A 17129-nucleotide genomic window follows, 5' to 3' on the forward strand; every position below is an offset into this window, starting at 1 on the left:
CGACCAGTCATAGTCTTTATTATATAACCATCATGGATATAAAATCACTTCTAATAAACATTATTTGTGGTCGGATCCGTTGGCTCCCTCCACGATTTCCCAGTAGACATCAACTATGTCAGGAAGTTTCCCTAGAACTGAAAATGCATCAAGCAGGCGGTGATAGCAAGAACTGTCATCATCCAAGTTTTATAATTTCCTATAAATGTGTTTGTGACCCAAACCACAACCCTCTTCTCAGGACCTCTGCCCTTGATGCTCATGAAATTATAGCAGCAGAGAGGTTCTTTGGAGTAATGATTATATACCTCTTTGGTGATTTATATCTAGATTTAATATAAATAGAAACTTGCCTACATGTGATATTCCAGGAAAAAAATAATAGGGTGCTGACCCTTAGATCAACTTGTGGTCTTTTGAAAGAGATAGTCTTGGCAACAGCACACTGTAATATGCAGTAAGTGTTGTAATAAAAGGCATAGAGAAAGTGTTAGGGGAACACTTCATTATGAACAGAGACAAGAAGACTCCACAGAGAAGGAAGGTGAAGCTGAACCTCAAATAGACAAGTAGGATTTCCATAGATGGGTGAGAGGGTGACATTTCAAGTAAGTAGGAGTCTTCTGATGACCTGTCTTCTTCCAGGGTTGGCTTTTCCTCTTTTTCTCTGCCCTGCCCCCACCTGCCCAGCCTTCTTATCTCCCAACACAATAGACCCTTAGGTCTTAGAAGAGGAATGAGGCAGGCTTCTTCTATTCCTTTGAGTATTTTCAGTAACAGTCTAGGTTTTTCTTTTTTGGTCCCAGGAATCTCCACTTGTAACTTTAGTCCACTTTGGCCTTCATTTCCTGGGAAATCAAATCCTCATGGAGGAATTGCAATCAGAACTTGTTTCTCGACACCAGCTTGGGGAAGAGGCGGAGACCGTACACTTAGAGGCAGTCCAAGCTTCATGGGGTTTAGGCTCTGAAATTATCACACGTTCACAGACACGTGACTTTTCCAGCCCCACCAGACCCAGCCTCACCCCGTACCCCCTGAGATTTGACCAGGTTAAGAGGGGAACCCCATGTGTTGTAGATGATTATTCATTGATAACAGGTGTCAACTTCTTCCCCGGTGATTTAGCACCCACCTGCCTGGTCCTTCAAGGAGGACATGGGTGGTGACCAGTCCCCTCAGAAGGCATGCCCTTGGACCACCCTGACTTCCTCTTTCTTTCCCTAACTGTTCCCCCCCTTCTCCCTTTCAGGTTTGTGGGCCGACCTGGAAGCTATGTGTATGTGTTTGATGGTTACCGCATGGAAGAGGCAAGTAGAGCCCCTGGTGTTTTGTGGTGCTAGTGGTTCGTGGGTGCCCTCCCAGCCCTCCCCCCATCCTTATCCCCAGCACAACCTGGCTTAGTTCACACCCCTGCCTCCCTGGGCTCCACTTGGCCTGATTGCCCCCTCCCGCGTCTCCTCCTCCCTGCAGTGCGCCCCTGGGGGCTGCCTCATGGAGCTGTGCATCCAGCTCAGCATCATCATGCTGGGGAAGCAGCTGATCCAGAACAACATCTTTGAGATCGGAGTCCCGTGAGTACCGAACTCCTCTTGCTTCTCTCCTTGCTTCCAGGCTTTCTGTAGGATATCATGACCGCTCCTCTTCTAAGACAGCTTGGCTATTTCCTCCTCCCCTACTTGCCAGTAGAGGCCCTTTTTGCCAGTCATATTGGGGGTATTTGAGGCTCAGAAACGTTAAGCACTTGCTCAAGTGCCTCTAATGAGTAAGTGACAGAGCTGGAAATCAGGCATCTCGGACCTCAAAGTGCATAATTGATTGTTACACTCCTCCCACTAAAAAAAGGAAAAGAGACTTTCAATATGGTGGATGAATGAATATGAAAAATTGAAATGTAATGCAATCACTTAGAAAAAATCCCTGTGAAACTGTGAAATATATGATCTTAGGAGGGGAAGGATGCATAGCTAGTGAAACACAGAACAGATTTTCATGTGGATTCTCTTCTCCCCTCCCATATAGTTTTATACAAATTTCATAGAAGGACTTCTCTCATTAGGTTTTACATTGAGATAGTCATGAAAATACACAGTGACTCACGGGCACTGGATCCAAAGAGGAGGATGTTACAGGTGTAAGTCTACCTTCAGGTCAAAGAAAAATGCAGCCCCCTCTGCCTTTCATTTCCATTTCCTTTTTGGTGTAAAGAAGAAATGCCTTTCAGGGTGTATTTTCAGCTGGCCTGGCCATCAGCCCTCCAGGGAACGACAGAGATGACCAGGGGTCACTCTTACAAGCTGGGCCAATTCTGTTTAGGACCAGATAGATAATCTGTACCAGGCTCGGAGTTCTTTGCACACTTTCTGCAAGATTAACCCTTCTGGGCTGCAATCATCAAACAGTCCCCACACGGTTAGGTGAAGACACTGCCACGGTCTGTCCCCCTCTTGGAGATTGCCTATGCATATCATTTTAATGGTCCCAAGAAGTCCTGCTATAACGAAACCAGTTTGAGCCCTTTCTTTCCAGCTGCATTTGTTCATGTCATTGGCCTGGGCCCTTGGTTGCAGACCTTGGAATCCACTCTGGCTGGTTTAAGGAATTTAAGAAAAATAAGTGGTTGACAGAATATTCTTTAAGGGCTTGAGAACCAGGCTCTGAGCTATATAACCAGGAATGACACTGTTCACACTGCGGGAGGGTTGCAGGGAATACCACTGCTCCATCTCTTGGCTCATGAGGCTCAGATATTTAAAAAATGAGAATTAGATGCTCCAGAGCTACATCAGCAAAACTCCAGTCTGAGGGGTCCCAGCTGTCTTCATCAGCTTGAGTTGCTGCAACAAAATAACACCAACTGGGTGGCCGAATATGGACATTCATTTCTCACAGTTCTGGAGGCCATAAAGTTCAAGATTAAGGTGCCAGCAGATTTGGTTCTGGTGAGAAACACTGACTCCCATAACCCCTTTTTTATGTATACGTGGAGGAGGGCTCCAGTGTTTTCCTCTTCTTATAAGGGTGCTAATCCCATCCCGGGAGCCCCACCCTCATGGCCTCACCTGAACCTCATTACCTCTCAGCACCCCTACCTCCTAATGCCATCACAATGGGAGGTAGGACTTCAACACATGTATTCTGGAGGGAACAAAAACATTCAGTCCATAACACAAGCTTCTCTGGGTTTTTTTCATTAACCTATACCAAGATGTGTATGCAATTAAATAAAGAAATCTATACATGAAGTGGTCCTGATCTTCTCAGAGATTAGTTTTTTAGTTTGGGAGAGAAAACAGACTGCATGCGTGCCTGGGTATTCTCTATGCGGTGCGGACTCTGTCAGAATTCAGAGCAAAAGGTCAGGCATCTCGGAGCCATCAAAGTAGGCTTTAATTAATTAATTAATTAATTTTCTTTTTTTAGGGCCACATCCATGGCATGTGGAGGTTCCCAGGCTAGGGGTTGAATCGGAGCCACAGCTGCCGGCCTATGCCACAGTCACAACAACGCCAGATCCAAGCTCTGTCTGTGACAGCAACGCCAGATCCTTAACCCATTGAGTGAGGCCAGGGATCAGGCCTGCAACCTCGTGGTTCTTAGTCAGATTCGTTTCTGCTGTGCCACAATGGGAACTCCCCAAGCAGGCTTTATAAGCAGAGGAGTTTTTTCTAGGCTGGGTCTATGTCTTGAAAGAAGGCTGCCTCCGCCGCATGTTAAGAAGTTGGTCTGCTGTTATTTTGTTTAAAGTAACAGTTTCCCTTGGATATAGATTATCTTTTCTAAACCAATGACAGACTGACTAGGCTTATCAAAACACTTCCTGACTCAGGTGTTGCCATGGCAGTCTTGGACCAACCTTGGGTCATGCCAAGGTCATGGCGAGAGCAGGGGCCCAGAATCTCTCTCCATCTGTTTAAAGGTCCCTGAGCCCTAGGTTTCTTGGGCTGAACAGAACCATTAGAATATATACTATCTGAATCCTTTCTCCTGGGAAAACTACACCAGTCACTGTTCCCAGTGTGACTGAAATTTCTCCAGAAAAGTCTATTCGTTGGTCTTACTCGGAAACACACCAAGAGAGCTAAAGTTACAATGGAGAAAATTACATTTATCTGGAAGGAAAACCCTTTTTAGAGACTCCTACTTCTGGGAATGAGAATCTTTTTTTTTTTTTTTAATTAAAAAAAAATTTTTTTTGGTCTTTTTAGGGCCGTACCCACAGCATATTGAGGTTCCCAGGCTAGGAGTTGAATTGGAGCTGTAGCTGCCGGCCTACACCACAGCCACAGCAATGCAGGATCCAAGCCGTGTCTGTTGCTCATGGCAACACTGGATCCTTAACCCACTGAGCAGGGTCAGGGATCGAACCTAGTCGGGTTTGTTAACCACTGAGCCACGACCGGAACTCCGAATGAGAATCTTTAACATTGCTTCGTAACATTTTGCCATCCCAGTCCTCAGAATGTGTCTCATCATCACCTGCCATCAGGTAGGCTGTTTCTCTGTCCCCACAGTCTCAGAGGGCACCTGGGTATGTGCTTTTTCTTGGAGGAGAGGAAGGAGAATATTGGCCTCTCTCTGCTTAAGCCAGCCTCTAGTCATTGCTCTCGAGAACCTCAGCCCCCTGAAACAGTGCCCTGTTCCCAGCTTTCTGACTGCAAGTCACTCGGTGATAGTCATCAAACAAAGCTGGTGCAACACATGGCCGCTGTGGTCTAAGAGCTTACCATCTCCGAGAGAACACATTTGCTATGGACAAACATCCAGAAAATATAAAGACCTAAGAAAGACGTGCCAAAGCACATCTGGCCCCTTTGAAGCCGAGAGACCGGCCCCCTCCACCACCACTGCTGCAAAGGAAAGTCTCCATTCCCCTTCCGACATCTGGGGAAGACACCTGTCTTTGGGATACACTTGGTATTCTGCTCTGGATGGAATTGTGTGTAGCTTGTGGGCATGAGATGCCCATTTTTTCATTCTGGGGCATCTGCTCTACCACTTGGCCCAGCCCCTCTGGACCCAGAAGTCTTTTTTGTTCAATTTTATTGAAGCATAGTTGATCTACAAAGTTGTGATAATTTCTGTTGTACATCAGAGCAATTTGGTCATACATATACGCTAATCCAGAAGTCTTTTTTAGAGTGTAAGAGAGGCAAGACCTCAGGCATGCGTTTGGACAGTAGGTTGCGTCAACTCCATCAGCTTCATAGCAGGTAAAACTAACACAAGGCTGTTTTCCTTGAAGGCTCAAATTTTCTTCTTTATGCTTGATGTGTGTTTCATATGCCACATTTTAATGGATGGCATTTGCATAGTAGTTCATGAAGCTGAGCAAGTCACTTCCTATGTCTTACTGTCCCATCTTTTGATGAAAAAGATACAATAATACATAACCTATAATAGGATATTATATATATATATAATGTGTATATATATATAATGTGTGTGTGTGTGTGTGTGTGTGTGTGTGTGTGTGTATAATGTATATAGTTATAATAATGAAACAACCTCTAAGGTATAGTCATTTCAGCTCTAGCTCTGTGAACCTCTCCTCTGTTCAGTGAAACTGGTCATTGCCGATTCCAGTACAAGTCACTTTGGTTTCAAAAGGTTTTTCCTCGTTTCAGTTGCTGGTCTGCTAATGGATACGCACAACCCAATTGTGTAGTTGAATTCAGAGTTGTAGAGCGAAAGTTCTTCCCTAGGGTCTTTTATCTTCAAAGTTCTCTCATTCTACAGGCTCTGCTTTGAGTTCCTTCACATGAAATCACCGTGATTATGATCACTGGGTCTTCCACTCCCTACTCAGAGTCTACTCGCAGTAAACTAGGCCCATCCACTCCAGCACCTGGCAGTATCCTGATGTATGACAGAGTTGAGAAGCATGAAATAAGCAAGGAAAAAAGTTTTTTATAGGCAAAAGAGAAGTGATAGTTGAGCCTGACAATGATGAAGGACCAGCTAAATTATAAAAATTAGACCCAGTGGTCTTTACCTCCTTGGTGGAGGCAGAGACTGTCTAATAGATCTGGGTTTAAATCCCAGCATTTCAGTATCCTCACTGTGTGACCTTGGGAAAGTGATTCTAGAGAGATACATGGCTGCTAAAAATACAGCTTGGATATTTGCTCAGCTATCTAGAAAAGAGAAAATATGGGCCTCCAAGAAAGGAAGAACCATTCTTGGGGTTTGCAGGGAGCCAGAGTAAAGGAAATCATTCTCCCAGGTGCCCTAACGGATGTAAGGTCAAGTCTAGCAACCTTCCAAAAACATCACATGAACTGCTGGTCATTGGGAGACATTGGCTTAGAACAGTGTTCTCGCCACTTAACTCCAAAGACCTCCACGGGGATGGCACAGATACCAGGCATATCCATGAATACTGTATAGCTACCCTTTGGGACCTTGGATAAGTGTCTATAGGTTTCAGACATTTCCCTTGCTGCTCCTTAATCTGCTAGGTGCCCTGACAGAGCCAGCTCTGTCCAGCCACCATCCCCCAAACAGAAGTGTGTCCCACTTTCGCTAGACCTGCTTCAGAGACCCTGGAGATGGAGAAATGAGATGCTTTCAAAGGAAGCAGCAAAACTGGGGACACTGGGTGCTTTAAAGGCAGCTCTGAGGCCAATGAGGACCTGACAATAGATAAAACTGAGGTTGTGTGGTCTGGCCTTGGACTGTCCCCACTCACACAACCCCAGGCTCCCGGGGCCTGACGCAGTTGTGGCAGATGCTTTCCAGAGGGGAGCCAGGAGGTTTGAACATAATGGGCCCCAGAATAATGGTCACTGGAAAATCCCTCTGAGATGACTTCAGACGTGGCTGGTGGCAGGGCAGAATCTGATCTTGTGCTATTTATTACCTGAGACCCTAATGGGAATCTTCCTCATCCCCCCACCACACACACACCCACACACCCACACACACACCACTATTCCTATATGGGTTTGTGCAAAATGGACTTGGATCCAAATGGCATGGTGCCCCCAGAACATGCCACCCTGTGCCCCAGCTCCTCCCTATAACTTTATCTCAAACTCAGCTCCAGTTTTCCATGAAGCAAAATTGGAAATAGCTTTCTATCATTCAGAGATGAATTTGTGTGTGTGTGTGTGTGTGAAAGAGAGAGAGAGAGAGAGAGAGAGAGAGAGGGTAAATGCTCTCTTTTTAAAATGCCCAGTTCTTCCCTGAGTGACTTCTGAGCTGGACAGAGCAGATTGATTAATACTTTGACTGCCAAAATGTCCCCCAACCCCTATTCTTGCTAGGAGCACCAGCTCACACCCCACCATAACCGCCATATATCCCTAGACACAGCCAGGAAAATTTTGTAAACTTGCTTCTATTTTTTGATAAATGTGATAAATATCATATTTCAAGACATAAAACAGTCTCTCCTTAAAGCCATCACAGGCAGGGGAGGTGCGTGTTCCCCTCTGATACACTGGGATCTGGCCGTGAATTAGAAGTTTAAGGAACACATCTGAATCCTGTCAGGTGTCAAGGGGAAGAATCCATAGCCCCAGGTTGATGTGTTTCTCTTCTTCAGCCCATCCTGGGCCTGGGCCTGCCTTCTTTCATGGGGCTCAAGGTATGTGGAGCCTGCATCTGTGGACCACTGCCCAGGGCCCCAGTTTCTGCAGCTGGGAGGCCAAGGTGTGGCCCACGATCACCAGGGTCTCAGGGTGAGCCTGTGGGGCACAAGCAGAGGAAAGGCTCTGAGGCTTCCGGACAGAGTTTCCCAACCTTGTCATTAACAAGGGACAGAAAAATAACAGATGAAAAGGGTACAGGGGTAACATCAAAGGAGTTATTTTAACAAGCAAGTCCATCATAAGGTCGGAATCATAGTCTGAAGCTTTCCAAACGGCCCATCTGCATGTTATACAACTTGCAGGATTCCTCTTAAATCCTGCTTTTCGGGGACTTCCTTTATTATTATTTTTTAATGGGCACTGAGATCTCCTGGAGGGAATTCCTGGGAAGGAGGGGCTCCTAAGAATTAGTTGTGGATTTTTGGACCCACTCCCAGGGTATTGCGTGGTGTCACAGTTGAGTTTCTGAGCCTAGGACTGTTCCTTCCTCACCCTCTGAAGGCTTTTTCCCCTCCACCCATCTCTTAACTGTTGATATTCCTTCTCCACAGGAAGCATTCATTTCTAGAGTTTCCATTGCTCTGTGATGATTCTCAGATCTCTAGCTCCAACCCAGATCTGTTTTCAGAGCTCTAGACCCAAGGAAAATGCTGTTGCTTACTTGTAACCCTGGTTGTTTCCTCCTCCCCCCTCGTCTCTTGTGTCCCCCAGCTTAGCAAACTCTACCACCATCCACACACATGGCCAAGGACTCTGGTGAATAGCCTTGGTTCCTTTTCCCTTCCCAAGTGCAATTTCCCATCAGCTTCTTAACTTCACCTCCTAAGTGTGTTTCAATCTGTTCATGTCCCTTCATGTCTATTGCTATGGTCCTAGCCTCAGCTACCATAACCTCTCACTTAAATCCCTGCATCAGAAGGTTTACAAGGCCATCTTCACAAACTTGTACTACCTTTCAAGTCACTTTTCATCACTTTCTCTCTCCTGCTCTCTGCTCCTAACATTTTTAACGCCTTTTAGTCCTTGCAGTGAGCCATTCACATGCTGTCTTTGGCTGTTGCACAAATAATTCCCTCTGCCTAGAACACACCTTCCCATCACACCACTCTCTCTTTCCCATCTTAATTGAAACCATTTATTGTTCTTTGCTAAAGATGTAGCTGAGTTTTCTGATTACTGGTACCTGGAGGAAAAGTCTCCGTTTGAGTTCTGGTTCTATGCCTCCCCTTCCTCTTTCCCCCTCTCCCTCCCTTCTTTTCCTTCCTTTTTTCTTGTCTCTCTCTTCTTCATGTTTTTTCTTCATCTCTCCTTCTATCTCGACTCTCAGACAAGATCTCAGTCATTTCCTCCTATTTGGCTTCAGAATCTTTAGCCTCCGTTTAGGCTTTTCTTAGTTTCTTCTGAGCACAGAACTATTTCTTGCTATTTTATTGTGACACAATATTTTATTTTGTTTTATTTTACTGTTGCTTTACAATATTTTATTCTATTTTATTTTACTGTTGCTTCCGTGCATCTCAACTCATTCTTTACATCTGCCTGGGATGATGCTGATAAGGACAATGGTAAGGACAATAATAGATACATTATGGAGCTCTAAGCAGTACCAAGCCCTACATGAAGCATGTTACATAGTTTATCTACATAAAGCATGTTACATAGTTTATCTACATGAAGCATGTTACATAGTTTATCTCCTTTAACTGACCCTACAGCCTCATTAACATGTATGTCCTCATCTTATAGATAAGAAAACTAAAGGCTATGGAGTTGCAGTAACTTTCCCAAGAAAATGTAGTTGGTGAGATGTGAAACCGGCTTTTTCAACAACTATGTCATAACATCAATGATCAGACTTTTACCCACTCTGCAATACTGCAGCTTCTTGATGACAAATTATATTAGACAAGACATTGATCAAAACATCATTTTGAATGATCGGATTTCACTAACTGTCAGAACACTTTCTAACAGGAGCATGGGATGCCTAATGGTTTCCAGAGCCCTCCTTTGGAAATAGCTCCAGAAGGGTTGGGTGGTCTTCGGTGAGGATGTGAGTGTGGGGAGGATTCCTGCATTTGGGTGGAGCATGGATTTCATGATCCATTTAAACTCTTCACATCCATTGTTCTCACTGCTCTACCATTAGTTCTCTTCCCACCATCTCCTAGAAGTTTTCTCTTGGATTGGCCAGCAGAACTAGGACCTTGCTCCTTCTCCTAATTTCCTTCTCTGTGTATTGTGTATCAGTTGGAGGTAGGAAAAGACTGTATCTTTGACCTATTTTAGCATTTAATCTTAAAGATAATCATAGATCACATCGACTGAATGCTTAAAACATCTAGATATTGGGCTAGGGATGGTATAAACATTATTTCACTTCATCCTCTTACCAACCCAGAGAGGCAGGGCTGTTCTTATCTTGTTCGGTATGCAGTTGGCTTTGTCCACTCAGGCAGCCATGACAAAATACCATAGACCAGGGGGCTTATACAACAGAGGTGTATTTTCTCACCATTCCAAAGGCTGGAAAATCCAAGTTAAGGACGGGCAGTGTTTGTTTTCTAGGGAGGGCCTGACTTCCAGATGACTCCTTCCTCACTGTGACCTCATGTGGTAGAGAGGTCACCGTCTCTTCCTTTTCTTATAAGGTGAATAATCCTTTGGTTCCACCTTTCTGACCTCATTTAACCTTCATTACCTCCTAAGAGCCCTGTCTTCTGATACAGTCATGCTGGGGCTTTGAGCTTCACCAAAGGAATTTGAGGGGCATACAGTTCACCCCGATGGACAACATTGAGCTTGCTTTCATGGGCATATGATACTATTTATGCTGTTAAGATATGAAAATATTGGAGCATGGAAGATAGCATCTTTCTAGTACTTTCTAAACACCTTTCCTCCCCCACGAAGAGGATGGATAGGTGACCTCTTAGCAATAGGGCTGTCTCAGCATTTGAAAGGAAGGGCCAACTCTCTTGTTGCTTATCAAACAGCGGAAAGAATTCAGTTTCTTTCTTTCTTTTTTTTTTTTTTAATTTATGGCCATGCCTGGGGCATGTGGAAGTTCCTGGGCCAGGGATTGAGTCGGAGCCACAGTTGGGACCTATGCCACACAGCCTAGGCAACACTGAGCCCTTAACCCACTGTTCTGGGCAGGGGATCAAACCCACACCTCCATGGCAACCTGAGCTGCTGGAGTTGGATTCTTAACCCACTGTACCACGGCAGGAACTCCAGTTCCTTTGGGTTTGAAGAAATCTCATTCTTTGCAAGGGGATCCTTTTATTATCCTGACAAAGGACCTCCTTGGATTGTCTTGAAAAAGTAGTCTCCTGAGATTTTTTCTGTCTTTAGATACGAGATGGCCTCAGTATCAAAATTTAGCTCATTTTTCCTTTCTATTTGCAGACCTAAGCCCTATCCTCCAGAGGCTTTTGGTGACCGGCCCCTTTCTTTTCCAGGAAGCTAAAGAAACTATTTCGGAAGCTGAAAGATGAGACAGAACCGGGGAAACTGACTCTACCCATTCAAAGCATCCAGAGCAGTGGGATCTGGACTACAGCTTGGACCATATACTGGGCTGACTCCAGAGTACATGGAAATGAGTAAGAGCCTGGGGTCTTTCCTTCCACTGGGAGCGGGTTTGGCTAAGGGGTCAGAGAGAGCATCAGAAAATGACTGGGGCAACCTCTGCTCCTTCCTGGGCTTCATGGCTGCACAGTGTCACTTTCGTGCCACATGGAGGCTGAGCAGGATGGGGCAGAAAGAGCCCTGGATGGAGAACTGGGAGCAGCTGAGCCCTGGCTTGGGACTAGGAAGATGCCTTCCTCCTCTTGGGCCTCTCCACCTCATCTGTGAAACGAGACATTTTGTCTCTCAGGTTCCTTCTCATGGTTTCTCTCACGAGAGGGCAGTAGTGGAGTCTGAAATTTAAGAATGCACTTTCCCTTAAGGAAGAGACAAGTAGTCCTCTGACACTCAGGGCATGGTTTATGCATCTTTGACAAGGAGAGTATGGGAGAGTCCCTCCTCTGATCGGGTAAGGCTGGGCACTGGTCAGCATTTCTCCAGAAATGGTGGGGATGTCTTGGGTGGGGGCGAGAGGAAGATTTCTAGTGGTGGAGTCTCATCGTTCCTGAACAAGGCTTGAAAGCAGGAGGGCGTGTAGCGCAGGTTGGAAGCCACGAGTTCTCCATTATCAGCAGTGTCCCAACCTGAGCCAGCTGCCTTCAAACATTTGGTTGATTGTGAATAATCCTGAGCTTTTATTGGGGCGAAGCCTGTTTCTAGAACTTGGAACTCATAAGTTCAAACATAGGACCAAGAGGTCAGGCACATTATCTAAACATCTGCTCAGTCTCGAGCATATGGAGGAACATCGGTCAGATCCAATGAAAGAGTCACCCAGTGCCACATGTCATTAGACCTAATGCTGTGTTTGTACAATGTTCGCCTCCTTTGGTTAATCCCTTTTCACAGGGGCCACCAATGCCTCTGTGTACCAGGTACCTCTCTCGTTATTTGATTGATTGATTGATTTTTTTTTAGGGCCACACCTGCAGCATACAGAGGTTCCCAGGCTAGGGGTCGAATCGGAGCTGCAGGCCTATGACAGTTACAGCCATGCCAGATCTGAGCCTACACCACAGCTCACGGCAATGCCAGATCTTTAACCCACTGAGCGAGGCCAGGATCAAACCTGTATCCTCATGGATACAAGTCAGATTCGTTTCCACTGAGCCACGATGGGAACTCCTTCTTGTTATTTCTAATTGACGTTATCCTCCTGTTCATAAATTTGTGTGTGTGTGTGTGTGTGTGTGTGTGTGTGTGTGTGTATTAAGGGTACAGGGATGGACAGGGTCTCCATTAGATGGTCAGCAAAGTCCTGTTCTAGCCCTGGGTCTCCACAATTCCAGGCAAAGCTTGCGCTTTGTCATCTAAATAACTCTCCAGAGAAGAAAGTCAGTATGTCTGCCTCAGGAACGATAAGCAAAAAAATATGAAGACCCCATTCGTGTAAACACACCAGGGACCTGTGCCGTGAGCTGTGGCGTAATCTCTGGTGTGGTTCACCTTTCGCTAAGTGCTACCTCTAACCTGTCCCCAATGCTGAACCAGGTATTTACACTGCTCGGATTTCAGATGTCATTCCGTAGCTGCCATCCTCAAAGAAGGGAATCACTGCCAGATTAGGGCTTCCCTTTGGGCAGCACTGACACTGGTCTCCCGTAGCTCTGCCTTCCACCCTCCAGCCCCAGCCCCTCCCCCAGCACCCAGGTATCTGTGCAGGTGTTACACGGATGTCTGCCTGTCTGTCCAGAGAACTGGCCCTTTCAAAGCTCCCTCTTTGAGTGATTAAGAGCAGAGACTGGAGTTCCCTTTGTGGCGGGGTGGAAATGAATCTGACTATTATCCATGAGGAGGCAGGTTAGATCCCTGGCCTTGCTCAGTGGGGTCAGGGATCTGGTGTTGCCGTGAGCTGTGGTGTAGGTTGCAGATGAGGCTTGGATCCTGCCTTGCTGTGGCTGTGACTGCAGGCCGGCAGCTGTAGCTCTGATTCAAAACCTCCATATGTCATGGGTGCAGCCCTAAAAAGCAAAAAAAGAAAAGAGAGAGAGAGTAGAGACCCTTGAGCCATACTCCTTGGGTTCAAATCCTGTCTCCATCCCCAACCAGCTGGACGGCATTGGGTAAGGGGTTTTATGTGTCTCTACTTCATGGAATTGTATTGCATGAATTAATAGCTGTGTAGCACATACAAAAGCCGTGTCAAGTGTCAAGTGTGATGTTTCTCCTAAGGTCTTGAAGTTCCCAGAAGGTAGGTGTTGGGAACACTTTTTGTCAGCCACTGTCACTGAACAGAGCGCCTACGGGTTCTGACTCAGGCAGTCACCCAGTAATGAGAAGAGGGAGGAAACAAGGTCTAGAAGACTCGGGGGCTTCTGCAGGAAGTTCACACCAACACTGTAGAGAGTGAAATTCACTCCACAGATCAAACAAACACGTGAACTCCTTACAGGTTATAAGGGAACAAAACAACCATGAAACAAAGTTTGAAAATAGAGAAAAGAAGGGGACAGGTCTTCCCAGACTGTCCTCACTCAAGCCCAACATTGCTTAGCCTTGTGGTGTCATTTCGTAGGCTCTTTTTATTATTTTTGAGTAACAGATATGATTTTAAAATTAAAGTATGACCATATACAAATTGTTTATCTTTTTACAGTTAGCATTACATGAATAAATATTTCCAGCTGGGCATGTGATATTCAAAACAAGTGGATGCATAATCAATGATCCCTTCAGTAAATGGATCATCATTTATTTATGTATCTTCAGTGAAGTGCACTGGAGGCTCATTTTCCATTTTCATATGTCTATGATTCAGTATTATTACATTCAGGCATATAAGATATTTTCCACATTTAGTAATTCTTTCCTTGAGATAGACTCCTATAGATGCGATGACTAGATCTAAGGGATGGCCATTGTGTTGTTTTTTTTTTTTTCTCTCTCTTCTTACAGCTGTACCTGGGACATATGGAAGTTCCCAGGGCTACACTGCAGTCATAGCAAAAGCGGGTTCGAGCCACATTTACAACCCATACTACAGCTTGTGGCAATGCCAGATCTTAAACCACTGAGCAAAGCCAGGGATCGAACCCACATCCTCACAGAGACAACATCAGGCCCTAACCCACCAAGCCACATTGGGAACTCCCATTGTGTGGTTCTTGCCTCATTTAAGCAAATTGCTTTCTGAAAGGATTAGACCAGCTCCCTTCACTGCAGACAATGTATGAAACAGTCTTCCAATGGATGCAATTATTTCATGCCCTGAAGTCAAGTGATATGAAAGAATGATCATTGTGCAGTCACTTTGAGAGTCCCAGCCCCCTATGCCCACCTCGTTGACCTGGATATTCCAGACTCGTCCTTTAAGACTTAGCTTTGCAGAGTTCCCGTCATGGCTCATGGAAATGAATCTGACTAACATCCATGAGGACCAGGTTCAATCCCTGGCCCTGCTCAGTGGGTTAAGTATGCATTGTTGCCGTGAGCTGTGGCATAGGTCGCAGATGAGGCTTGGATCTGGTGTTGCTGTGGCTGTGGTATAAGCCAGCAACTACAGCTCTATTCAACCCCTAGCCTGGAAGCTCCATATGCTGCGGGTGCAGCCCTAAAAAGACCGAAAAAAAAAAAAAAAGAAGAAGAAGAAGACTTAGCTTTGCACAAGGCTTCCTCTGCAAAGTCTTCCTGGACCGAGCCCCATTCCTCCTGAGAGGAATCATTTACTATTTGCTTTTCTGTCCCAGCATTGCCTTTGGCGCACACGCTGATGGTGTATCTTGCAGAATTATGGTGATATTGCCCATATAGCTCTTCTTCTGAAGACCCATCTGGTACATTCTAAAGAGTGGTGAGTGGGGACCATGACTTTTCACATCCTCCAGAGCTCAGCACTTTCCTGGCACAATGATAGGCACTCGGTATGTCAGGTGAACAAAGACCAGTGAGGGAATTAATGCATTTATCCATTAATGAGAGGTTTCTTAAGAGATAAGTTTTTAATCATTTTAAGTGGAGAGGAGTTCCGTCGTGGCGCAGTGGTTAACGAATCCGACTGGGAACCATGAGGTTGCGGGTTCGGTCCCTGCCCTTGCTCAGTGGGTTAAGGATCCGGCATTGCCGTGAGCTGTGGTGTAGGTTGCAGACGCGGCTGGGATCCCTCATTGCTGTGGCTCTGGCGTAGGCTGGTGGCTACAGGTCTGATTCGACCCCTAGCCTGGGAACCTCCATATGCCGCGGGAGCGGCCCAAACAAATAGCAAAAAGACCAAAAAAAAAAAAAAAAAAAAAAAAAAAAAAAGGGAGAGCAAAGGATCTTGTTCAAACCGGGCTTGGTTGGTGGTGGATCAAGGATGTTCTAAAGAGATGGCCAGCTCCAGGGAGGAGATTGGACCTGATCCCTGATTCTTCTTTGGTTCTGAGGGTTTACATATTAATAATCAGAATCAGGGAGAGGATTCCAAGGCAAAGGACACTCCAAAGAGTGTCATGGCCATGAGGGGCTATTGACAAAGCCAATGGTGGCTTTGGGGTAAGGAGGGAACAGAGAAGGACCAGGGATTATTGCGAGCTGGAAAGAACATCTGACAAATTTGCATTTTGCGTCAGACCTTAGGGAGCAGTTGTAAAGTCTTGGTCAATGCTATGACTTTTATGAGCTCTGTTTCCCTTGAGGAAATGGGCAGCAAGTGGAAGAGGGGGGTATAGGACTAAGTGGGCCCATTCATTCATGGTTTCATTGCTGAAACATGTATAAGGCACCAGACTTATACAAGTTTGGAGACCAGCACAGTCTCGTGAGTGATTCAGGTTGATATTGATTCAGCCTTGGCTGGAGAAGGAAGCCTGGACCATACCTGCCCTTTCCAAGCTGGGTCAACCCTTTAGACCATTTTGCCAAGTTATCAATCATTTTAGAGACATGACTGGTTTATTTTATATTTTATGTAAGTGCAAAGACAGTGTTTCTGAGTCTGAGATCTCTCATTCCTGTTATCTTTGGATTTTCCTCTTCACCCTTTAAGGAGGTACTTGCTCCCATGTATAGTCAAAGACTGGGCTGCAGAATAGACTTCACCCAGTGATGGCTCCGTCCAGCTGTGTGAGCTAATGTGCTTTGGGGTGGGCTCCAGGGTCAAATGCCAGGCTTCCAATCCTAAGTGCCCTGTGACTGGTTACAAAACTCCAGGCTGGATGCTTCCAGTCAACGAGGCCCAATGTCCTCTCTAAAAAAGTGGCTTTGTTGAAAATAGCACCCTATTGGATGCTTCTGGGAAGTATGAGATGAATCTGGAGCCATTAAAAAATAGTCCTTGGCTGGATACACTCTCAATGGATATCAGCTGCCATTGTTGGGAGTCCATTTTTTTTTTCTTTTTAATCTAGCAATTGACTAAAAACGATTTAAAGCCTTGAATGTAGTGATCCCATCAGTGTAAGGTTGGGCATAATGTTTAAAGCCTGAGGGCACGAGGTTCCAGGAAAATCGAAGAATCAAACTCAGAAGCCTGAGATATAACTTGCAAGATGCTCATCCTTCCAGAGAACCCTACAGCCTTAGGGCTCTACTTGTCAAGTCTGGCATCTCACAGGGGCTCTTTTTGTCATCCATTTGACTCAAACCCACAAACTTTTGTTCCTTTAGTCATCCAAAAAAAAGAAAAAAAGAAAAAGAAAAAAAAAGATCACTATTGTCTTCCTGACTCAGGAATTCAGTTATCCCCCTTGGAGCCTCCTCTGATTTCTTAAATGCAGCCCAGGCTTTGAGGCCCTCAGGCCATTCATATGGGTGACAAGATGAATTTCTTCTTGTCATTGACATTGTCATTACAGGAAATCTCATTTTTCTTAGCCAGGAGCTTACAATCCTGTTAAACTGGAATGGGAAAGGAGGTGCCTTGGTGATTGCACGTTTCCTTATTTTTTTGGAGTAAAAGCCAGATCATTGTTTTGAAGGGCCAAG

At 45.4% G+C, this 17129-nt stretch overlaps 1 protein-coding gene across 1 annotated transcript in view; it reads left to right on the forward strand.

Moving 5' to 3' along the window:
* Positions 1-17129, forward strand: part of ANO2 (anoctamin 2) — a 342407-nt gene that overhangs the window by 294752 nt on the left and 30526 nt on the right. Inside the window, 5 exon segments of the mRNA XM_021092435.1 lie at positions 1253-1310; positions 1474-1574; positions 11060-11100; positions 11103-11162; positions 11165-11203. Of these exon segments, the coding sequence (XP_020948094.1) occupies positions 1253-1310; positions 1474-1574; positions 11060-11100; positions 11103-11162; positions 11165-11203 (299 nt within the window).

The sequence above is a fragment of the Sus scrofa genome, chromosome 5 (assembly GCF_000003025.6).
Source record: "Sus scrofa isolate TJ Tabasco breed Duroc chromosome 5, Sscrofa11.1, whole genome shotgun sequence".
Taxonomy (NCBI): domain Eukaryota; kingdom Metazoa; phylum Chordata; class Mammalia; order Artiodactyla; family Suidae; genus Sus; species Sus scrofa.